Source organism: Lytechinus variegatus, chromosome 7 (genome assembly GCF_018143015.1).
Source record: "Lytechinus variegatus isolate NC3 chromosome 7, Lvar_3.0, whole genome shotgun sequence".
Taxonomy (NCBI): domain Eukaryota; kingdom Metazoa; phylum Echinodermata; class Echinoidea; order Temnopleuroida; family Toxopneustidae; genus Lytechinus; species Lytechinus variegatus.
In genome coordinates this window covers 42,720,050-42,745,881 of record NC_054746.1, presented here as the reverse complement: position 1 = coordinate 42,745,881, position 25,832 = coordinate 42,720,050, and the positions used below count along the sequence as shown (strand labels likewise).

At 35.3% G+C, this 25,832-nt stretch overlaps 1 protein-coding gene across 1 annotated transcript; it reads right to left on the bottom strand.

Annotated features, from left to right (window-relative positions):
* Positions 1-866: 866 nt before the first annotated feature.
* Positions 867-25,428, bottom strand: LOC121419367. The gene is made up of 21 exons (XM_041613800.1): positions 25,084-25,428; positions 18,295-20,463; positions 17,483-17,855; positions 16,696-16,861; positions 15,996-16,149; positions 15,310-15,524; positions 14,381-14,852; positions 13,994-14,137; positions 13,525-13,700; positions 12,564-12,921; positions 11,002-11,193; positions 9,799-9,957; positions 8,446-8,620; positions 7,457-7,791; positions 6,983-7,190; positions 5,903-6,135; positions 4,951-5,557; positions 3,209-3,474; positions 2,414-2,623; positions 1,787-1,892; positions 867-1,307 (listed from the first exon to the last, which is right to left on the bottom strand). Exons 2-21 carry the CDS (start codon positions 20,411-20,413, stop codon positions 1,058-1,060), a joined length of 6,918 nt encoding a protein of 2,305 aa, XP_041469734.1. The 5' UTR covers positions 20,414-20,463; positions 25,084-25,428; the 3' UTR covers positions 867-1,057.
* Between the last annotated feature and the right edge of the window lie 404 nt (positions 25,429-25,832).

The window sequence follows — 25,832 nt, the reverse complement described above, 5'->3', positions numbered from 1 at the left end:
GCCTTGAAAGTGTATGGCAGTTACTGTGGTCGAATGGTTAGTGCATCTGCCTTGTAATGCGAGGGTCCCTGGATCGAAACCCATCAGGATCTATTTTTTTTATTTATTAAGTTTTGTCTTATTTTGCGTGTAACCCCCATAAGCCAGTTTGGGGTTCCATTCTGCGCATGATAAGAAGTTCATTCGTACTAAAGTGACATGATTGTTTTATATTTAATGAGATATTAGCAACAACCTTGATGTCTTGATTTTTCTTTTGAATTGTGCGTTTCAATACACGCATAAAAACAACAATGCGTGTACTAGCAACTGGTATTTCAGAGTTGGCCAAGTATTGTTATAAGAACATGCTGAACGCATTCCAAATACCTCCATCAGCGTTCATTGCTTTGCTTTCTATTCACTTGGTCTATGCAATTTCTCCATCCTGCTATGTAAGACATGCTTGCATAATATCTTGCAATGAAATCTACCTATCGTAATGTAAGAAATGAAAGGTCATTTGGTCATGATTGTTCATGAGGTAACCAAAAATCTAGTCTATGGATACTGATTTAAATTTTTCAAAACTGGATTCTAGATTCTTGCTTTCATCACCACTGCTCACTATTTCGTGTTATCACTTGCTAAATTTGAATTGTCATTCTCTAGAAAAGAAGTTTTTTTTACAACCTTTTCTTTCAAATAATGTCTTTCAAAAGTATTAAACATGTCCTTTCATTAATAAAACTGCTCTTAATATCGTGATGCTCATATTGATCTGCATTGACATGGTGATCATTATAAAAAAATAGATCATAATCATGAGATTCACAGACAGATCACCTAATTCGTCCGTAAGACGAATTAAAATTCTAGTTGTTTTTCTTTCTGAAATTATGTTTAACTGTTCGAGTAACACCTTAGGTCATCATTCATTGGAGGGACTTGAGAAAGTTTTGAACATTAGGTAATTTGATTTGACTTCAAATTTGTGGAAGTTTGCTGCTGCTGTTGTTAATAGCACTTATTTCCAGAACTCAAAATTATCATCCACATCTGTCACATCACACATGATTCAAGCGTAGCTAATACTTGTGTCGACTTCAAGATCCACACTGATAGGTTCATTCCCAAGATCTGGACCTTGGTCCTTCCTCCTAGCTGAGTAACTGGCCTGAAGCATTGATGGAAGGGTGCGAACTGGATTAACAAAGTTATCACTATTAGCTACCTGGGAGAGTACATCAAGATCTTCAAGCTGACAGGCATCAGTCACCCGGAATTCATCATCAAATTCAGAATTATTCTTGAACCATCGAAAAGATCTGAGAACGTGAAGAAAAGGACAAAAGAATAGATTTTAAAAAGTAGTCAGAATTTGGAATAGATCCATATCCTCAAAATGTTACATTATGTACAAATTGACTTATTTATCCCCTAATTGAAAAACTAGAAGCTTGATACTTAAAAAATAACTTTTGAACTTGAGGAATAATCATAAAAAAAGTTTCAAGAGATTAGCTTTGTTCTTTTTGTCTATATCACAGACAAATTAAACAGCATACCATCTCCACTGTACTCAATAATGACTTTATAGAAAATTCAGTAAATGAGAGTCAATGTAAACACGCATCCTAAATGATAATTTCTTATAATTTGTGTGCAATCCAAATCTACTTTGTATGCTTATCTTTCAAACATACCATATTTTCATAGAAACTAATTGATCTGATGACTAACTTCAGCATGAAACAGTATACTAAAATACATTCATACATTGATAACAATGACCCACTTGACTTACCCCATGATATTACTGCTCTTTTTTCTTTTCATATATGTGAAGAAAGCTAGGGCAAATATGACTGCTATGATGACAGTAACAGTGACTCCAACAATCACAGCTGGGGCTGACCACAACAGCAAATTAAAAAGGGAAGAAATTGGATTTAAACAGGAAATTCAATTACATGGAAAGACAAGGTGATAGTCAATAGCTACAAGCAGACTTGGCAGAGCTGTCCAATACATGTCAATAAGTCTTCAATCACAGTTGTTTTAAACACCTAATAATAACTTGACCTTAATTTGTGACACATATTTCTACAGGTAACTTTAATCAGGAACACTTTGGTAAAAAACACAGAAAAACTATCTAGAATTAGCAATTTTCCTCATACAAATGTCTTTTAAGGCTTCAAAATTAATTCTAAGGTAACTTCTTGTACTTTAATTTAAATCTGATTTGAACACATTTGATTATCAAGAATCTCTGTCAACATTTTTTTTATGTTCATATCACCATGCCATGAACAAATCAAACAATCAGGAATGATTCATATTAATCTATTACTTGCTTATAACTTTGAGCTGCCATATATATATATAAAGATTGAGTTTGCATATTAATAGAATCAAGAGATAAAGATACCTGGGTGGTGGAGAATAGCCATGTTCTTTCCTTTAAGTTTGCAGTCCATATAGCAGTCTCTATCTACTTGATACCTGACACCATAGATCTCCAAGCTTTCAGTCTTCTTCACAAATCTAGTATAGGCATCAAAGAGATCTGATGCCTGGTCAGTGGTTAATCCTGCTAGACTGGCTTGGTATATAACACTTCCGTTCAAAAGTTTGTCATCTGGATATGAATTACATAAACAGTTCAATTCAAATTATAATCTGGAAACATGTTGTTCAAGTTCATATTCATCTCAATCTTTTCAAAGTTACAGTGGTATTTTGTTTGGATACTTGTGAAACTTAATTATGATGAAAATATCAAGAGTTGTAGAATACAAAACCATAAAAGGCCAGGCATCTAGTTTTGCTACATTCATTCTAATGCAAATTAATTCAGAACATTCAATGCAAGATATTTTTTTCACTAATCCATAAAAAATCTCATCACTTATCTATTACAATATAAATAGCATACTTTTGTTTGAAAATATTCTAAGATTGGTCACTTTTTAGAATTGATAATCACTATTTCTACATCATATCATTCCATACCATTTCAATTGTCAAATATGGAGACTCTATTTCCTAAATAAATGTCATCTTCCTGCATCAATGGGGCTATTTCCTCTTCTCTGAATCAAGTGAACACATTGTAATAGATATCACTGTAAAATGAATCGTGCAGAGTAGATATTACAAATGATATCGTGCCAAATGGCATTTATCTTCCTATCCTGTTATGCAGTAGAGTTTGAGGCCATACCTTTTAGGTAATTTGAATTGAACCTGCACTTGCATTCTTCCTTGATACCTCTGACCACAGCATCCCTGACTGAAGCCTTCCAGAGTAACCTTCCCTGCCACTGATCAAAGTCGGCATCCTCTAACCGTAGCTGTATCGTCTGTCCATACTCTACCTTGGGGCATGTATTATCACTACCTGGTGTTGGACTGGAAAGCATGAATGCACTAGCGGTTCTTATATCACAGCAGGAACATCGTGAGATTGTTTCCTCTCCAGGAAGGTAGCTAAGACAAGACAAAGAGTTTGTAGATCAAAGCCAAATTCAAGATATCACAAGAACATCATCAAGGTAAGTAAGTCTTTGAATTACTATCACATCATTATTGCAAGTTCTGACATAATAGACAAATAGACAAGACAAATAATCACACCAAGGCATATGATACAGTATGTCTTTGAGAAAAGACACATCTAATGGCAGAATACTTTGCTTATATACAAATTTTATGTGTGAAAGGCTTGACCTCCAAAACATCTTTTGGAAGCGGAGCTTACTTGTCCTTTCAAGCACTTCTGTGATAATTGTCATGCACTCATCGTATCGATGCAGTGCTATGATTGACAAGTCACCAAGGACACACACCGCCTTCGCTCGGGAATTCCAATTCAAATCACAGTTTTCGAATGAACGTGTGAAAGGTCCGATGATTCTGAAGAAGAAGTGCAATCATCAATACAATGATGATTCAAGATTCACATGTGAAAAGGCCCAGAATCTAAATGGTCTATCATTTGCCTCCAAACCTCTGACCACAGATAACTAAACAAAATATTCAAAACAAAATTACATGATCTAATGACTTTGTAACTTTTGGAATCCCCTAAACTGCATAACTATTTGCTCATTTTCCATCAAGTTCAGTATTGTCCGTAATGGTGCATAACAATGATTATAAAAGAGGCATAAACATGCTTCAAGATATGTAACCACACATACAATTACATTATATTTCTGTTCCTTTCTTCATAATAATGTTATTCTGATGAAACCCTGTCATTCAACCATTATAAGATACAAGGTCCCCAACTTATTGTTTACCCAATACTTAGTATCTGTAAATGAGCATGCGGTGATGTAATGATTATGTGTATGATATAATTTTCATCATCATCTATATAATCGATATATAGGTTAATCACAAGAATTATATTTGATTAGAATAATTCATTCGATGATCTCGTCATTTACAGTCCTCCACGGTGAGGTTTTACGCCCACCAGCCCTACCCCCAGCTCTACCCCTCCGGATCATGGCGACATTTATTAACTGATGCATGTTGTATTTCTTTGTTCATCATCATATTTGTTAATTCTAGATCAAATAAATAATAATGAATGTTATATTAGAATAAATGGACATTAGACCAAATAAAAATTAGACCAAGTGATGATTAGCCCAACTGGGAATTAGACTAATTGGCTATAAGAGCAAGTGGACATTAGACCAATTGGATATTAAAATATATAAAGTGGTCATTAGACAAAACAGTCATTAGACCATATGAAAATTAGACAAAATGAAAATTAGACCAAGTGGATATTAGACCAGGTGGTGTTAGACCAACTGGAAATTAGACTAAATGGTTTTTAGTACTAGGGTTATATTAGGGTAATATCTTGAATTACAATAAAATCACTTGAGGGGTGTTTGACAGAGGTGTATGAGATGAATCAATACTTGAGTGAAGTTTCAGTCTCACCTTGATTCTTCCTCAATGACTTTCCCATCTGATGTAAGCTCACTCAATGCCTTGCTCTCAGGTCTATTATGTCCTCTGTAAACCAAAACATCCACTATCCTGGCCACTGGAACCATATATCCCACTCTGAAATCCACAGGCTGACCTCTACAGAGAGCTACAGCGCCCCCTACTGTCTTCAAAACTCCATCAGTTACAGAAGGAAGTGTAACCTTTGGTAACGGTACCAGACTCTCAGTCCCGATGACCAAGAAACCATTTTCATCCAGTGACTGTCCAGACAAGTCGACCACGTAAGACACCTTAGCAGAATCATCATCTTCCATCACAATCAACACTGAATATCTGTCAAGAGTGATATTTGCTGGTCCTTTCAGCTCAATGAATTCCTTGCCACCGGTCAATGGATCAAATGGGTTAATCTCATTGATAATTACTGCATCAGGACTTGGGGTAACTGGAGGATTTGATGAACAGAAGTTTGGTTGCTTGGGTGATGGTTGTAGTAATTTGTAAGCAGATGAAAGCAGAGGTTGACAGCATTTGCAGCGGCTTATGCTCTCTGATCCTTGGTAGAAGTTATTACTGACTGTTACCTGAGCTTGACCTAAAAGGGATAAATGCAATGGATATCTAGTCAAACATTCAGTTTCTACAAGAAGAATATCTTCTGAGATTTTTTTTTCAACACAGGCCTGTGGTGAAAATTAGAAATAAACTATTTGCTCAGTATCAATTCAATTGAAATAATTCATGAAATAATCCCTTAAAGCAGTTTGACTAATTTCATACTAATAGAAAAAAGAACAGAAAAAGGGCTATTCAGGCCTCACATGATTTGCATTTGATGCCTCTTCAGAACCTACTCGTCAATTTTCTCTAATAATATTGATGTCAAGCGAATCATAGAAAATAACCTATTCAAGTATTAAAAATAAACTGATCATATAACCTTGTAGGAGCTGCCTTATCAATGTCATGCTTTGACGATTCATATCTCCATAGACCAGAGCATCAAGAAGACCTAATGATGTAGCAGGCATCCCTGCTTTATAATCATGGTGATCTCCTCTATAGAGAGCAATAGCATTGGCTCCATTCCGTAAGAAGCTCTGACCCAGATCACCAACGAGCATGTCACCGTTTAATGAGAGCTGAGATGTGACTATTAGAAAGTAACCATTCCTTTGGATAAAATCAGAAGAAAATAAGAGAATTAGCAATCTTATAAATGGAAAAAATGCAATTGTATAGTAATTAATTTCCTCTAGATTTTTTTATGTACATATATAATACATGGATATAACATTCTGAGATCATGTAGGAGTTGATAAAGTTCTTGAGTTTGAGGATGTACTAGGTCAACGTTGTTCCAATATCTTCAGTAGATATGAATGTACTACTAATGATAATATGAACAATACTAAGAATAACACTTAAACAGGTTCAAGTACGTGGTTAATAATGAGTGCATATGCAAATCACATGTTTAGTCTTCAAATATCAAGGAAATCATGGGATTTTAAGAAACATATCAACTGCTATTTCATATTACCGACTCGTTTAAAAAATCATGCTCAATTTACAATTTGTAATGGTAATGGCATTGCAGGTTTTCACAATGTAATTCAGAAGGCGCTACTTGTCCCACATTGTAAATGTCCACGAGTATGCTGCATCAGTGCTAACACATTCGCACATGTGCATTTTTTGTAAACTATCATATTTACCAAATAAAGCAATTCTAATGAGAAATACATTAGATTGTACACACCAAGGGGACAGTAAAAGCACCTATATTGGCTTAAATAACCCAGCTACCATTAAGTCTTATAAGCTTTCAACTTTGAAATGCAACTTTCAATAGAGACGGTACCTCCTCATTCATCGTTCACATAGCAAACTAAATGAATGCCAGTCTCACTAAGTACATTACTGAATATTTCAATATCTAATAATAATTACTGCCAAATTCTCCTTAACACATTTTTTTTCCAACTAAATAGAAGAGTTTGAATGAATATATACTGACTCATCTGTCTTCTGTCCTTGTAAGGGAATGGTCTTATATGCTCTTCCTCCATTGACCCCTGTGAAGAGTACTAAGACTAAGGAATCCAATGGTGTTGACCCTTGACCTCCATCATAAAGTTCAATGAACTCTTGTGATCCACCACCTTGATCTTCCAAGCTAACTTCACTTATAACCACATTAGGAGTAGTGCAGTTGTTGATTTGCTCTGAAAAGTTAACATGGGCAAAAATTGGGCTAGCATTTGGAGAGACAATATGATAAGTCAAATTTTCTGTCTTTATTGTTTGTCCAAATGAAAATGGTTCATCCTTAGAAGTTATACCTTTTATTACACTTGGGCTTTAATACACAAAACATTGAAGGTTGGTTATCTTAGCAGCCATTAAAGAGCAAAAATGTGGTTATCTATTCACATTTGATATCATAAAGACAAACCTGAAAACATATCAGAGATATATCATTGCAACAAACCTGGTGTAGGCATTGTTGATATGAATGCAGACATGGAAATCGTCCGGTTTGAAAGGCACCTTGAAGCAGCACTCCCTGTCTCCATCATGATCTGGAGCTGACCAGGAGCTAGGGAGGTCATAAGGGAGCTATCTGCTACCAAGGATGATCCATATATGGCAGCATCCTGGATGTTCTCTAGAATAAGGGTGGATCCTCTAGGTATGTCCTCTGGGGATGCTCTGTACAGGACGACAGCATCTGATCCTCCCTGTAGGATGTCATCAGGGATGGCTATATCAGGTAGAGGTGTCACACTGGTTGTACCAATCAACAGGAAACCATCAGAGTTTGTGCTATCAATACAAGGAGATTTCATGTAATTGTTATAATGATAAACACTTAATGAATTAAAGAGTTAAACGATACATGAATTATTGATAAGATAAGAATGCATTACAAATGAACTTTCCCAAATTAAAATATTTACAATTATTAATGACTCAATGAAATTATAGATAATGGGAAAAGAGAATACTATGAATGAGAGAGAAACAAACTACTTGTACCAAGTAACTCCCTGGTGAACAGTGAATTTGATATGAAACATAGTTACATACAAATATTTGCACAACTGAAGTTAAATAATAATTAAGATTTTTTTTTTTTGCAAACTGCACTTTGATACCTTCTGGATAAACACACATTGTGGTCATTTGAAACACTGAGCACACTGATAAAAAGCAATTAACTCCAATATACTTCCAATGCACATACCTTACATGTATGTAAACACACAAACATGGTGACAGATTATTTAATCACTGAGTCACTACGAGTTATCCAGTGACATTTGGACTTCTTTGAAAATGTAGCATTAAAAGAATCATTTGAGCTTGAACATTCATCTAACTGTGACCATCTTGCAAATTAACAACCAATACACCGAACACTCCTACACATTAAACACACATATGTCTCTCACTTCTAAACTAAGATGTTTTACTCACAATCTATTAGACAGATCTAATTCATAATATGACCGATCTTCATTGCTGCCATCATAGAAGACAAGTAAGAATCCATTCAGTAATGTATGACCCACTCCATGGTCATATAGTTCAATGTACTTTCCATGATGATCTACTGTATCTCCAGCAGCATATACTTCATTGATAATAAGAGCTGGGGAAGAAAAATATTGCATAAGAAAATATAGATTTAGCATTTAGATAAATAGTACACATACCAAGTAGATATAATCCCAGCCATGGCGTAATTTCCTTCAGCAAGAAACTGATCCACAATGTGCTGCACTCAACCCAGGTGAGGTAAATGGGTACCGGTAGGAAGTAATTCCTTAAGAAGCTGTGTGCGCTATGAACGCCTAGCTTAGCCAGGTAATATAGGAGCGCCTTGAGCACCTAACAAGGTGGATATGTGCACAATATAAATATCCTATATTATTATTATTATTATAATATAAATTACGATTTTCTTTTAAAAATGAGTAAAGTTACTGAACAATAAAATAATGATAGTACTGATGTTAATGAAAATAAGCACCATACAATTATCATATAATCATAAAATGTCATTATTATTGTAACAGCATTATCAATAATAATATCCCATTGAACATATGCAAATCTTACTAATAACTTTTATATATTTAGATTCAAAATTAATCATCCAGAGTAAATAAACTGAATCCTATATACTTATGCTTAGCTTATTTCGATTTACATATTTTACTCTGACTACAAATGGTATTGTAAGATCCCCTTTCTGAACTATATCTATATAGTTTACTAGTAGATGGCACATTATAAATTCTGCGTTTATTATCATTCTCAGGATACTAATTTGTGCTGTCATTACATGATATCAAATAAATTAACTATCTATTGTCCACGGCGGACTGCGTTTGCATATTATGCATATTAATGAGTCAGGAAGAGGATCGAGGTTATTTGAAGGAGTAATGCCGAAAGTCTGTTTACAAATTACATGATATCACTTGTCCATATCAAAAATTTCTGACTTATGATTTTCATTAGGGATCGAGCATGCAATCTTAATACATAGGAGTAATGCCGAAAGTTTGTTTACAAAACATGATATCACTTGTCCATTCCATAAATTTCTGACTTATGATTTTCATTAGGGATCGAGCATGCAATCTTAATACATAGGAGTAATGCCGAAAGTTTGTTTACAAATCACATGATATCACTTGTCCATTCCAAAAATTTAACTTCAAAAGCTTAGTTTTCTGACTTAAAACTGAACAGACATGATAGCCAACATCAATTTTACAACATCCTCAAAATGGATTAGATATGTACACAGACAGTACATACTGCTATCAAAGTCTACGAATGCAGTGCAGTTATTGGCTCTCCCCATGGTTGGGACAGTGACGGCATAAACTGTTGGGTCACGTTTCTGAGTTCCATGACAACGACTCAAACTTTCATCATACTGTAAGTGAGTTCGGTCTTCTTTGATCGTGAAGTATCCTGAAGTCAAACAGAGAAACATGACCAAAAAAAGAAAGTACAAAATGCATAACTAACTTGAAATTACATAATATATGATGCTGAGAATAAAGTTGATCCTGTGCTTTTTTGTTTTAATAGTCAACTATTAAGATACACATGAAAAATTGTTGAGGTGATCATAAATGGGTACTGGCAGGAAGTAATTCCTCAAAAAGCTGTGCGCACCAGAATCGGTAGACTAGCTTAGCCAGGGTAATCTAGGAGTGCCTTGAGCACCTAGCAAGGTGGATACCTGCGCTATACAAATCCTATATTATTATTATTAAAATCTTTCTGCACCACAAGATATACTTTATTGAGAGAGAATGTAATACATATTACCTCTATTTAGAAATACTTGCTAGTTTGAACATATCATACAGTATATCATAATGACAAAGGACCATTAACATGCAGATCTGTCAAAGATTGAAACACTAAGATATACATTTATTTGCAAATCATATAGTGGATGCGTTGTGGCCAAGTGGATAAGTCTTCTGACTTTGAAACAGAGGGTCGTGGGTTCGAATCCCAGCCATGGCGTAATTTCCTTCAGCAAGAAATTTATCCACATTGTGCTGCACTCGACCCAGGTGAGATGAATGGGTACCCGGCAGGATTAATTCCTTGAATGCACTGAGCGCTGAAAGGCAGCTCGAGCTAAAGCCAGGGTAATAATGATAATAACAACGCGCCTCGGATGAGAATATTTCTAGATAGATGGCGCTATATAAATTCCTATTATCATTATTATTATTATTCTATTTTTTTCTTTAATGCGGTTTTTAAAGTCACGATAATTCATTTCTTCCCACTTCCCATTTACCTTCCATTCATTACATATGAACTGCAGAGAATGGTATGCATCTCTTTAATATAGAATTCTTTGAAACTGTTCAGTTTACAAGTCATTCAGAATATTTCCAAGACATCATTCTAAATTGTTTCAAATACACTTTACAACTAGTCCTAAATAGTCATAATCTAGCCATTGAAAGAGACAATGAGTGATTTTCATACCTGGCACCAAAACATTAACAAGCCTTCTACCTTCCTTATTATTAGTAGAATATACCACAGCATCTATCAGACCTGCTGATGTCACACTTGTACCAAATGGAAATGCACCAACATGAGCTCGGTAAACAGCAATAGCATCAGGTCCATTCTGAAGGAAGCCTCTAGTAGCAGTATGAACCAGCAAGTCAGCATCTAACAAAGTTTGAGATTAAGAAGTATGAAAAATGATAATATTGTAAAAATTAGATTATAAGAGAATACATGGTAAAGAAGAAAGCGTAAGAGTTTGTATGATTTAATCAATCTACAGGTGGCAGTTAAGTATAGTGTAAATTTGTGAAAAAAAAACTGCACCACATCTTAGCAAATATCAAACATGAAATTATTAACTCATTGAGTGCTTCGTGCACGCTACGTATCCTACTATAACATGCCACACTCGTGCTCGCACGCCTACTATTGACTGCTTTGTGCTTGCATTGTTTCCTACCCTCGCCTGCTTCGTGCATGACTGCGCACATTCGGAATAACAATCATTGTTACGCCGTTTTGCATTGTATTGCGCATCGCATGCACGCCGTAATTAGCACTATTGTGTGCAGTGTGAACTCTGCTTTCTGACAGATAAACTTACTCACGCGGTTTACATTCGACTTTTTCGAGTATTTCTACATTTTTTACAAGATATGGCTCTGCCTCTGAGAGAGAAGAGACCTAGGTTTTTGATCCATACAAAACACTCCACAAAATGGAACTACTTGATACAACTCATATTTTAGCGGTAAAGATAATAACCAATCCACATAATGAGGACATCATTATAAGGGGTATGAAATTTCCTACAACTTTACTACACAATATTTTGTGGATAAACTAATCGTTAGAGAGTTACAAGCAATTGTCATCATGACTATTGGAAGGAGTGAATACGACTCGCGATCCCAAAATCAATGTGGCACAGGGGGGTTTTGTGGCTGGCACAGGGGATTAGCATCGGATTAGCACTGTGGCATTGGCTTAGTAGTGTGCGTGGCATGTTAAGAGTTAAAAGCCATTAATCTCACTGCTGAAAATATGCAAATACATAAAACCATTTCACTAAATACATTTCCAAGAAGATACTGAGCTCTCATTTCAATCTGATGCATGAAAAAGATGAAAACAAAAAAATCATCAACCTAATGATCAAATATTGGGATAGGACAAAGCAGTATATAATTGAAGAAAATAAACCTGTAACATTAAGAATACTTCTCAGCTTCTAACAAATGATTTTGGTTCTAAATATATTACCAGGTAATAATAATATATAATAATAATAATAATAATAAATAATAATAATAATACTAATAATAATAATAATAATAATAATAATAATAATAATAATAATAATAATAATAATGATAATAATAATAATAATAATAATAATAATAATAATAACGGATATTTAGAGGTGCTAAAAAAAAGAGTCCCATAGCGCAAGTACCATAGGTACACATAAACATATTGCTATTTTCTGCAAACAGATGACATCTAAATAATAATTGTAAACATATTCTTACTATTGCCCATGAGATGTGAGCCAATCACAAAGAAGCCATGAGAATTAGTTTGATATCCATCAAGTCCCAGAGCTAGATATGACCTGCCAATATTACCAGCTCCATTATACAGCACCAGTGTAGTGTAATTCAGTGAAACGTTGCCTCGCCCTCCATCATAAAGTTCAATGAACTCTAATCCATCCATGCCGGGCAGGTCAACATTGATCTCATTGATGATGATATCAGTTATGAAAGATGGACAGAGATTCAGTCCATCGGGAGAGGGGTTGCACAAAATGAATGGTGACATCGTGAAGCGGTCCAGGGAGAAGCATCGACAAAGAGATGAGGAACCTTGTAACATGTCTGATGGTAGCTACATCATTTAAGATCAATAAAACAGATTATTAATAATTTTGCACTTTTAAAGCATTGGAATTATATTTTGTACGTAGGCCTATTGAATAATACCATCTCTAAATCATTAACTTCAATAACTATGGAAGTATTAAGGTGAACAATGTATAAAATGGAAAAGTGTAATGCCTGTTATCACTATCATTGTCAGAACAATGTTAAGTACCTATTGTACTTAACATTACTTACCTATAAGCAAGAAAGCTCAATCCTATATAAGGTGTTATAATCTTTCAATTATTCTTAATCATAAAAATAATGAATCATTAGGCTTTTAAATGGTACAAAATTTGACTTTCTCATGTTTGGTTTATTTACACAATATATTCTAAACAGGGGTGTGAGTGGTCACAAATAAAAAGATCTGAAAAAAAAAGCTGAAGAGTATTGAAAAAGTCAGAAATATGAAGAGCTCCCATACTTTTTGTACAGAGAAAAAACCAAAAAAAAAAGCTTAAATTAAGCTGAAAATCAAAACAAAAATAATCTGAAATCAGATAAAAATCTGAACACACACACCCCTGTCTAAAGCTACATATCCAAGATCAACTGTATGTCTTACAGGCAGTGAATTAGGTGTGAGAGTTTGACTTAATCTTGTAGATGATCCATTGGTCCAATTACTGTACACAATAGAATCCATTAACCCCTCTGTTACTAGTTCAGATCCAATGACTAAAGTTACATTTCCTTGTGCCCTGTACAAGGAAATTGCTCCATAGTTTGTCTTCATGAATCCTGTTTTGAAAAAGGAATAACAATTTTGAAGGTTACATTCTTGAATCATGGCTATAGAAATATATCAAGGATGGAATGTTTCATCACTGTTTAGAATCAACAGGCTTTCCCACCATGTCTTTCCTGTATCTTCTTGAAAAGAAATACAAGCATACATTCAATCATCTCTCTTTTAGAATCTGAAGTCTTCTTGCAATGATTGAGGATGCAATATATGGTATGACACATTTAAACTGGTTAACTCCTGCAAAATCTCATTACCCCAAACTTTTTTTAAAAATGAAAATACTTACCATCATTGAGTATATAATGAGGGTTTGGATCTACTCCTGCTTCTCCCATGACAAGATAACCAGCTTGATTGGTCTGATATCCAGTAAGAGGGATGGTCAGATAAGCAATATCACCTTCACCATAAAGCACCACCACAAAGTCATCTAAAATATTAAAAACAAGATCATATTTGAAATAAACCAATCACAATCAATACTGATAAGCCTTCTTAACACAAATATCATATATATATTTTTTGTGATCCATCAATTCAAAGTACTAGTAGTTCTGACGCAATAACATGAGAATATGTCAAGTTTAAAATACAGAGAGATACAACAGAAATAACTGTTGTTGCCTAATTACATAAAATTACATATCAGTAGTATGTCAGATTAGATACTTACCCAGAAGAGTGAAGCCATTTCCTAGATCCCAGATTTCAATAAATTGCTTGCCTTCTATCAGACTCATTTCATTGATGACTAACACAATATCCTCTGAAGCAGGGCATTTGTTGACAGCCTTGGGAGACACGTTAGCTTTCTCATAAACAATATTTCCACTGGAGTTTCTACATCTGTTGATAGACATATCCATGTCTCCTGTTGCATTCTCAAAGGAATATTCTACTTTCTGGATGAGGTATTGGTTGTTGGGGATGGTTCCCTCCATAAACATGAACTTCTTGCCCTGGTAGATGGCTATAGCATCAGGTCCATCACGTACCCAGCCTACTGGCTGACGGAACCGTGGGACATCTGGACGTGGGACTGAAAGGCTTCTGTAGCCAATCAGCAAGAGGCCGTTCACATCTGTCTGGTATCCATTGAGAGTGAGGGACCGGTGTACTGTCCCATTTTCCCCATTGATGCTCACCTGAGGTAAAAGGAAAGTGAACCGTAAATGTTCCAGCACAATTCAATTTATCACAATGCATGTTGAGACAATGCCACATAATCAATAAATGTAGGCCTAAATAATTTAGGTGTTATACATTTAGGACAAATCAAATTGTTTATCTCGCACAATTGTTCATTGAGAGTGCAAATGTGCAATCAAAAAGGGCACCAAATTTTCAAACATACGGGGAATATCAAATGATCTCTTGCATAGGTATTTTCATGGATATTATACAAAACGAAATGAGACCATTCAAATTTAAAAATATTGATAAAATTCCTTATTTCAAACTAAACACATTTCTGTCACTTTCTACTCATATTCAAGAAAGATATTTCCAATGGGGATTTCCCTTTATTGAGAATAAGTATCAATGAAAATAGGAAGTTATTACTGATTATTCAAAAAAGTGAAAGTATCTGATTCTTCTTACCAAAGATACATTATTGATGGGGAAATGTGGTATTCCAAGACTGGAAAGCTCTACATACTCCCCTAATTCTATAATGGGACTGTCTGTATTGATCTCATTAATCACAATAGGTATCTTCGGGCAGGAGTTTGCCATTGCTGGTGTAGGGGTGGAGGTTGCAAAGGCTAGCTGTTGTTTTGGTTTGGGTGAATAACAGCGCTGTATAGAATTCAAACCTGAAGAGCAATATATGGAAAGGAACATAGATAAATGTAAAAGTTAACATCAAGATCAGAATGGTCCTTTTCGGGCCTATTACATGGAGATATACCACAAACTCTTCTATTATCTATCAACAAAAAAAAAAGGAAATTCTCATCTTAACCTATTGGCGACTGTTATGCAGGATGAAATCTATGGAAGGCATGTGCTATAGCACAATAAATAGCATTAACAGTTTGAGCCGAGTATGCAGAACTTAATAACTGCAACCGCAAGAATGATTTCATATATATTCTGAATTGATTTTATGAAATTGTCATAAATTCATGAGTATGTACATTATCATTAATCTTTCCATGAAAACTGAAGTCATCACAAAACTGCATAAGATCATTTGTGAACCAATTCTGTTTAACAAATGATGAACTTTTTTTATACTAAGGATGTTACTGCTATTTTTACAGTAATAGTGAATGTTGACTTACCAGCCAACACCTGATTGTTCATTATAATAAGAGGTTGAGAGATGTCTAAAGACCCGAGTAATGAGAAATCATCTGTACCATTCCTTCCAAAAGTCACAGCATCTAAAACTTTTTCTAATGTAACTGAAACCAGTTGAACATGGCCTGCATCACTCTGAGATAAAAAGATAAACCATAATAAGCAATACAAACTTACCAGCCAACATCTGATTGTTCATTATAATAAGAGGTTGCAGGACTTGTTCAAAAGAACATCGTATCCATTGATATTTACAATTTAAAGATTCAAATTTATTTTGGTTGAATTTTGACCCAAGTTGAAGATCCACAAATGAAGAGCCATATTTCCTGAGCACAATGGTGGGCAAGTCCCAAGAAAGAATCAATCAAATCAAACACTAGATGAATTCCTCACTGAGCGTTGTCAAAAATTTAGGCATCTAACCTTGAATGATCTGAAATATATTGAACACCTCATTTCTAAAATTTCAATTTTCAAAAACTTTCATTGTTTCACTAGGTCCTAAATTATGAATTCATAAACCAAGTATACTTCTGCTTTATTTATTAGATAGAGGTAATTCATTCATACAAATCATATCCTCTATGATCTTGACCTTGTGAACATTGAATGGCATCATACCAATAATCCCAATGAATTCAATACTCACTAAGTAAATCAAAATCTACTATATCTTACTTGTATCAAAAGAGGTGATGTGTGATAAAATGTTTGGTCCTCTGAACTATTAGAACTGGTTTCATTGATGACAATGATTGGTAGAACACTGGGAGATGGAGACTCAATGATGAAATATCCCTCAGAATTGGTTTTGAAGTCATCAAGGCTAAACCTAAGGTAATAGCTACTTTTACAATGAAGGTAATAACAAGGAAAAGGTTAATTTCTGGGGTTTCAGTTTCAGCTATTTCTTATATGTACATAACAGAAGTTCATATAACGAAGTAAAAGTCAATATATTGGATGATACACATATTCAACTTCATACTAGAATAATGACAAAGATAGTCCCAAAGTAGTAGAGGAATCAGCTAGAATCATACTGGTAGTTTTAAAGGATGGTTAATAATAATACTGGGGTAAAGTTTTCTCTGCACTTTATTATTATAAATCAACAAAATATAAATATATATTATATAAATATAAAATTTTGTTTTTGTTTTAAAAACTCATATCTCAAATTTTCCAACTAATGGGCAAAGCTGTTTCATCTATTTTATTATCACTTAGTTAGAATTTGGTGTAAAAGTTTCATGGGTACTGGGAGACACAATCCCTTTAACAGGTAACTTAAATCTTCATAGTGAAATATTATTTTAAAGGGTATACAGAATAAAATTGAAGATCAATGTACTACCAAGATTTAACAATGGATTACTTTAACCAAGTTTTCTATTTAATAAGTATCTCTCCATTCATAATAGTGTCTTAAACCACAACCCCACAATTCCAAGCCCCATCTCACCTTTCACCATTGGAGTTTACAGTGTACCAATCAACCAGGATATTGAACAGATCAACTCCCCCTAGTCCACCATCATAGATTTCTATGAAGCCACCACCTGTTGTATCATTGTCAAACTTCACCTCACTAATCCTAAGCTGTTTATGATACATCCTGATGGTTTCTGTGAATGTCCTGTTGTCTATGAAGCAGTCTATGTTAATAGCACCAGGGCTCACCGGAGCGAGACCAAAGGAAGGATGGTTGCGTTGAAGACAGCAGTAGCATCTGCTGATGGACTGGTCTACTGATGACGATGTGGTTGATGGAAGTTCATTGAGATGATGTTGATTTGGCATTAACAGGTGAAGGAGGTTTAGATCTGGCCTGTCATCTAATGAAGATGAGAACTTACCAATTAATATATTAAGAAATTGCATATTTCAGAGATAAATCATGAAAGAGAACAAATTTACGACTTTCAATTATAAAAGGGATAAAACTAATTTAGATCAATCAAGGATATACCTTACTTATATGTAATAAAGAAAAGCTACACTGATCTACTACATGTAAGCATGTAGGATGTACCACATCTGCTTAATATAAAAGGTGAAAAGGGCAACATTTAATGCAACAATAAACCTTAAGTTAAAAGCAGATAATTTGGCAGAATAGATCCAGCAGTGACAAAGTACTTAAGGGCACATCAAAGATTGGTGGTGCAAACTAATGTGGATTCACAATAGCTAGCCACAGCATTCATTTGTGTACTAGTGCCACAAGAAAAAAGTGAAGAAGAAGATTGACATTGAAAATGAAATTTTACTCACCTGTTCCATACACCACAGCATCTACCAGATTAAGGTCAGATGCCTGTCTGCCTCTGTAGTACTTGGCAGGACCAACATGGATCGCCACAGCACCAGGTCCTTCCTCTAAAAAAGATCCATCTATCATATCTACAACATAATCTACATTGGTCCTTTCACTTGGTCCTATCACAAAAAATCCTGCTTCATCTGTGGAGTATCCAGTCAAATCCATGACCCTGAAGGCACTGTTGCTTGTGTCGTCATAGAGCGCTACCACCAGTCCATCCAAAGCCTGCGACCCTAAACCACCATCATATATCTCTATAAACTGGTTGGTCCCATTTGCAAGGACATTGATTTCATTGATTACAATAGGAGGTGGTGTACAAAGGTTGATTGCCTTTGGAGTCGCATCACCTAAAGAAAAGCTTTTATGCATAAAACGATCCCATCCTTTACACCGACTCCATGATTGGTTTGTTGTACCTATTGAAAGGGGCTCCTGACCCGGTGTAAGGATATCTATCAGATCTTGATCACGGGGGACTGTTACCTCACCAAACAAAACAACATCAAGGAGAGTATTCTTTGAAACAGGAGAACCAGCTACAAGTATGTTGGAAAGTTCAGAAAGGTGAATGGCAATGGCATTGCAACCTACCAACTGAGGTAGGTTTGGAATCACATAATCTGGAGCAGGTTCCATATCTGCACTTCCAATCAGGAATAAGCCGTTCTCATTAGTGAAATATCCATTTAGTGACAGAGGATCTCCAAATACTGCAAGACTGCTTCCACTGTACAGAGCAATGAGTATGTTGTCCAAAGCAACGTTTCCAAGCCCCCCATCAAAGAGTTCAACGAAGGGTTGAGACTGGTCAACTTTAAATTCATTGATTACAATATATGGCAGTGCTTCAGGGTTGATTGGAGGAAAGCTAGGAAGAGCCTGTGTCGGAATGCTGGGCTCTAATCTTGTGCAATCATTTATTCTGCCAGGGGTGAGATGCGATAGACTAAATTGTAATGCGTCCAAGCGATCATATCCAGAACAACGACTGATTGACTCATCTTCTGAGATAAAGCCAGAATCTTCATGGATCGTCATCTGTCCAGGTGTGAGAACATCTAATAATTCTTGGTCATACCTTCCTCTCTTATCATACACAACTGCATCAACAAGCGATGTGTTTGTGACATTGCTGCCAGCTGATAAGTGACTATTGTTTCCATTGTACAAAGCAACAGCAGCTACACCATTTTGCAATATGTTCACACCAAGAGCATGTCCTATCACTTTTTGAGGTCTTGGTACTACATTTTCTGAACCAATAAGAAAATATCCTAAAGGTTCAATGGAAAAATTTGCCAGGGCAACGACACCATACATTCTATCAGTTGTGCCACTGTATAACACTAGGGTGTATTCATCCAGTGATACTGAAACATTAGCTTTGTTATACAGCTCTACATACTCTGTGGTATCTTCTCCTCGATTGAGAGCGTTCAGTTCATTTATGATAATTGGTGAAGAAACTATTCTATTCTTACAGTCATTCTTCTCTTTAGGTGTAACAGGAGCAAACAAGAACTCAGTATCATTTCCATCTAAACATCTATTAATTGATAAGTTCACCTGCGGAAGATAAAGCTGATCTTGTATGATAACCTTAGCAATGTTTAAGTTCTCTAGCAATACTGAATCACTAGATGATGCTGAAGTTGAAAAGACAAGAGCATCTTCCAGATACCCTGTTGTTGGTTCCATTCCAATTTGAATAGTTCCAGCCTCTCCATCATACAATGCAATAGCTCCAATATATCCATCTCCTTTGGCAGCATCTGTCCACTCCAAATCAACATCCGAAACAAGGTCACTTGAACCAACAGTATAATATCCTCCTGTTGGTAATACAACTTCTGGAAGTCTTTTCACTGCAATCCCAGAGGATGAATTGAATATTACCAGGGAAAAGTTTGATATTGAAAAGTTACTGGTGCCATCATTGTAGAGTTCTACATATAAACTGTTGTTTGATTTATGGCTCAGCCATACTTCATTGATGACAACATCACAATAACATGCAGATGCACTGGTCAAGAGTAGGATCAAGAAGGTATACATGATGTCGCTCATTGAGATTTCTCAAAATTATCATCAAGGAATATTGTCAGATATTGATCCAGCTGAGGAAGAAAAAAAAATGTAAAGAGAATTATGAATCTTTGCTCTTGACTTGAGTTACAGGTTGGTTTAGCAAGTTTGCACCTAATAGGCTGCTTGGAATGCCATGAATCCAGTGACCGGGTAATAATAATTGTGAACCTCTTTGAACAGTCGTAGATTGATGAAGCGCTATATAAATGCCAATTATGATTATTTATTATTATTACAGACAAAAAAGAAGTTTAAAAAACAAACAACAAAAGGAGGTATCCATTTCAATCATGAAATGGATGGTATCTAATGACAATTACTGTATATAGAAAATATGATGTGAAATTTCAACTCAATATCTACACAATGTGCACTCTTTCATGTCATTTTTATATGTTAAGACTTTAAAAATGTGTATTTTTTTTACATTTGGGTGTATGTACAGACCAAGAAGTTTTAAAAGTCCAGTAGAACTCAAGGTTTCTTCTTGATGCCTTATCACCCGAAAAAATACCAATCATACATTTTCATTAATCATATTTATGTGACAAGTCATGTTTTGGAGAATTAAAATTGATCGGTATTTTTTCTACAATTGCCACCTCTCAAGAATCATTAAATATGTATTCTCTTCAAAATATTTAAAAAGTTTTTCGTTTTTTCCTGCATTGCAACTCAAACATGGAATGGGGTGAAAAATTCAGGATAGCTTTCTGCTACAGGACAAATCTCTATATATTTAAGATAAACTCGTTATAAAAACCTTAATTTAGACGGGGAGATGGTATGAATCTGATTAATGGAGAAAATAACATTTTTATCAGGAGAAAAGTTATGTAATCTAGTATGTATAGAAGCTAAAGGAAATAAAAAATATTATCAAGATTTAAATGACACATATTGAAAAAACGTAAATATTTGTCACAATCTTCTCACCAAATTCCATTTTGTGAGAGAGATTAAATTGTCTACTAGTATATAAGATTTTTTTTTCTATAGAATTTGATTGTATTACTATCTCTTCTTTTGCATAAATTATTTCATATCTTTAATATCTAGCTATTTTCATGTGTAGATTAATCTGATTGCATATTACTAACACTGCAAATATATGAGCCTTTTAAGTAAAGGGCATATCCAGAATAGTGTTCATCATAAAAAACAAGTGGAGCGCCTCTGGCAGTCTCACCTGCATCGCGCGATTCAATACAGCAGTGCTGACTTTGAAAACTACCTTTACTAAGATTCTGATGTTGATTCCCCCAACATGGTCTAAGTTCATTGACCCTAAATGACATTTGACCTTGATCATGTGACATAAGACTTGTCACTGATACTTGATGATATACCCGTCCCCTAATATGCTTTTCACACTGTATATATTTTCCTTAAAGGAGAATGAAACCATTGGAACAAGATAGATTGTGTGAAAACAGAAAAATCAAAGAAACAGATCAACGAAAGTTTGAGAAAAATCGGACAAATAATGAGAAAGTTATGAGCATTTGAATATTGCGATCACTAATGCTATGGAAATAGCAAATTGGCAATGCAACAAAGATGTGTGATGTCACTTGTGAACAACTCTCCCCATTACTTTAGTATATATTTCACTAGAATTGCCTCTTTTATCACATCTATCCATAAATCATGTGTTCTGTCTACATGAGGGCATGTAATACATATTTTTTTAAGAATACATCATGGATAAAGCCAAAAGAGACATTTTGAGGGTATTTTATAGTCCACCAAAGGGAAAGTTGTTCATCAGTGACATCACACATCCTTGTCGCATTGCCAATGTGAGGATCTCCATAGCATTAGTGATTGCAATATTGAAATGCTCATAACTTTCTCACTATTTGTCCGATTTTTCTCAAACTTTCTTTATTCTTATTTTTTTATTTTTCTGTTTCTACACAAGCCTATTTGTTCCAAAGGTTTCATTCCCCTTTAACCCCAGGAAAAATTGTGGGGCTAAGGGAGGGGGGAGGTCTTAGCCCCACCAATTTTCCGGAGTTAAGCTTAGCCCACTTCGTTTTCACACTACGTTTTAGCAAAGTGGGCTAGCAATCCTAGCATGGTAAATAGCATTGTACAATGTACTATCTGGCCCTGTAAACAAGCAGAGTTAGCAGGCTCATTGCGGTGCTAACACCACAATCGCGGTGCTTAGAGATGCAGTGTGAAACAAAACCGGGCTAAGGAAAAGTGGGGCTAAGCATTAGCCAATTAAAGAAGTTGAAATTGCATGTAAATCACGCTCTGCGTGGCAAAATCATCAATATTATTATTAAAGAGCTTTGCAAAAGTCTGGGGTTAAGGCATTAACCCCGGCTAAGCAAATATCATGGGGTTAAGAAGGAAAGTGTGAAACAAAGAAACATACATGTTGTATGGGGTTAAGGATAGTCCAGGGTAATGGATAGTATGGGGTTAAGGAAATGCAGTGTGAAAAACAAATATGTCCACATTAAATCCATAAACTTTCAGTAATGATGGTAATTCCACAAATACCCACAACATGGCAAAACAATTTTTGACTTAGAATGACCTTTGACATTGGTCATGTGACCTGAAACTTGCGCAGGATGTTCAGTGATACTTGAATACTAAATAAGGTTCATGAATTAGATCCATAAACTTTCAAAGTTATGATGGTATTTATACTCCCAACTTGGCCAAAGTTCAGTGACCTTAAATGACCTTTGACCTTGGTCATGTGACCTGAAACTCACTTGGGATGTTAATTGATACTTGATTACTCTTATGTCCAAGTTTTATGAACTAAATCCATAAACTTTCAAAGTTATGATACTAGTACCCCCAACTTGACCATAGTTCATTGACTTTAAATGATTTTGGTCATGTGACCTAAAACTCAATTTGGGTGTTCAGTGATACTTGCTTACTCTTATGTCCAAGCTTTATAAAATATGATTCATAAACTTTCAAAGTTGTGATGGTAATTAAACAAATACCCACAACTTGGACAAAGTTCATTGACCCTAAATGACCTTTGACCTTGGGCATGTAACCTAAAAATCAGGCAGGGTAATACTTCATTACCCTTATGTCCAATTTTTATGAACTAGGTTCATATACTTTCTAAGTTATGACATTTTAAAAACTTAACCTTAACTAAGATTTTGATGTTGATTCCCCCAACATGGTCTAAGTTCATTGACCATGAATGACCTTTGCCCTTGGTCATGTGACCTGAAATTCAGGAAGGATGTTCAATAATACTTGATTAACCCCCCTTAGGTCCAAATTTCATGAACTAGGTCCATTTCATGTCACATGACTAAGGTCAAAGGTCATTCAGGGTAAATGAACTTTGACCATGTTGGGGGAATCAACATCAGAATCTTAGTTAATGTTAAGTTTTTAAAATGTCATAAAAGTATATGAACCTAGTTCATGAAACTTGGACAATCCATGCACTTTTTTCGTTATGATGTCATTTCAAAAACCCAACCTTTGGTTAAAAGTTCAATGTTGACGCGGCACTTTTCTCGCACTGCTTTGCAGGTGAGACCAAAAAATGTGACAAACTACTTTGCAGGTACGTACAACAATTAAAAAGCTTAAAACAACAATTACATCCTACAAAGTAAACAGTGCGAAATTGAGAGGTTTCCTCCTCGCTGTGTCTTTGAAGGTCATACATTATACAGTCATAGACCAACATTTCCCAAATGAAATAACAATCGCTCATCGAGTGGAGAAATAAAAAAAATGTACCATCTATGGTCTACTGTTATAAGGTATTGTTGCTAAACATTTTTTTCATAATAAGAAAAATCAATACAACAATATAGGCCTACTGGTGGGAGTAGAAAAAATATCAAATCATGACCAATGCATTTTAATTATCCAAACATTAAATACCAGTATTTATCTGACCTATCAAAACAAAAACAAAAGCAGACTTAAACAAATATTTATGATTCTCTCCTTGTTGAAACTGACCTTCTAGTCCCCCCCCCCCATGATTTTAATCAAAGAAGAAAGTCACTCCTCCCCACACTTCCCAAGTCCCCACTCCTTGATTTGTCAACCTAGCATCTAGTGTTCCACCAAGCAACATCTGCAAAATTACAAAAGGATCTTATTTCATTAAGCTGTAATAAAATAGTGTGAGAGCCTGATCAACATTTACAATGCCCATTTATGTGCCACAAGGCACAAGGCACAAAGGGAGAAGGGAGAATACATTTTCCAAGTCATTTGATACTGCCCATGGCCACAACAACAGTCATAAAATTATAAGTGTTGCCGTTGGAACCAACCACTGCATGTTTTTTTTAAGTGAAAATTCCTGAAAACCCATTCATCTGAAACTGGACTTTGCATGATCATCAATTCAACAAAATCATCATTCCTTCTAGACAAGTAAATACTACTAGTTTAAATGGGAATACAGATCATGCAACGTTATCGACATTATTCTGGCTACATCGTGTAAGACAGAGAGACTCAGAGAGGAGAAACGCCTCCTTACTGCTTATCCATTGACATTACAACCGAGGCATTCACATATTAAAAATTCACGTTGCCATTTGCCAAGAAAGATAAGTTCATTCTAACGTTAGTGAGAAGTGATGAAGTTGGACGATTATAATAAAGATTGAAGAACTACTGACCGTTAAAATAATATGGCTCCTCAAACAATGATGCCCGATACAATGCTTGCATTCCTCAAACAAACACAGCAACATGTAGATTGCTTTCATCGCAAAGCAAGATCTTGACGATGATGTTAAATTACACACAGAAATTCCGCAACATGTCTGGTATGGGGGTCAGGGACGTCCATCCAGGAGAAAAATCGAAACACAACTGCTGCTAGCTAGCTAGCGATGAACGCAATCACATGCACGGGACCGGTGATGATGATGATGTAGTCAGCGCTCGCTAAAACCGAGGCGATTGTACTTGCTGCTGAGAAACAATGATCTGATTTTTCTATTTAGTACTCTTCCTTTGACAAGAATCACATCAGTTCACGTTTGAATTTAATTGCGTTTTAAACCACCGTTCACTTAATTACTTTCATATTGAATATCTCGATATGTACATAATGTGAGCTCTAAAGTCTAAATAACTCTCGCTACCTCTAACTTTTATTTGACGGAAAACTGGCAGATGGGAGGAGTTACTAGCCTAAGTGGGTGTGGTCGTATGGTGCACCCGAGAGCCGCGCCCCCAACAGCTCCGTAATTTTCCCAAGTACATTTTGTACAGTCACTCGCTTTAATATATAACATAAATCTTAAGCCTATAAACTGTTAAAAACAAATTGTAGACAAAGTGGAAATCAGGTGATGGTTGGACTCACCGCCCGGACTCACCGAATGGACGGTGGTTTTAATAGCCACCATGGTTTCTCTGT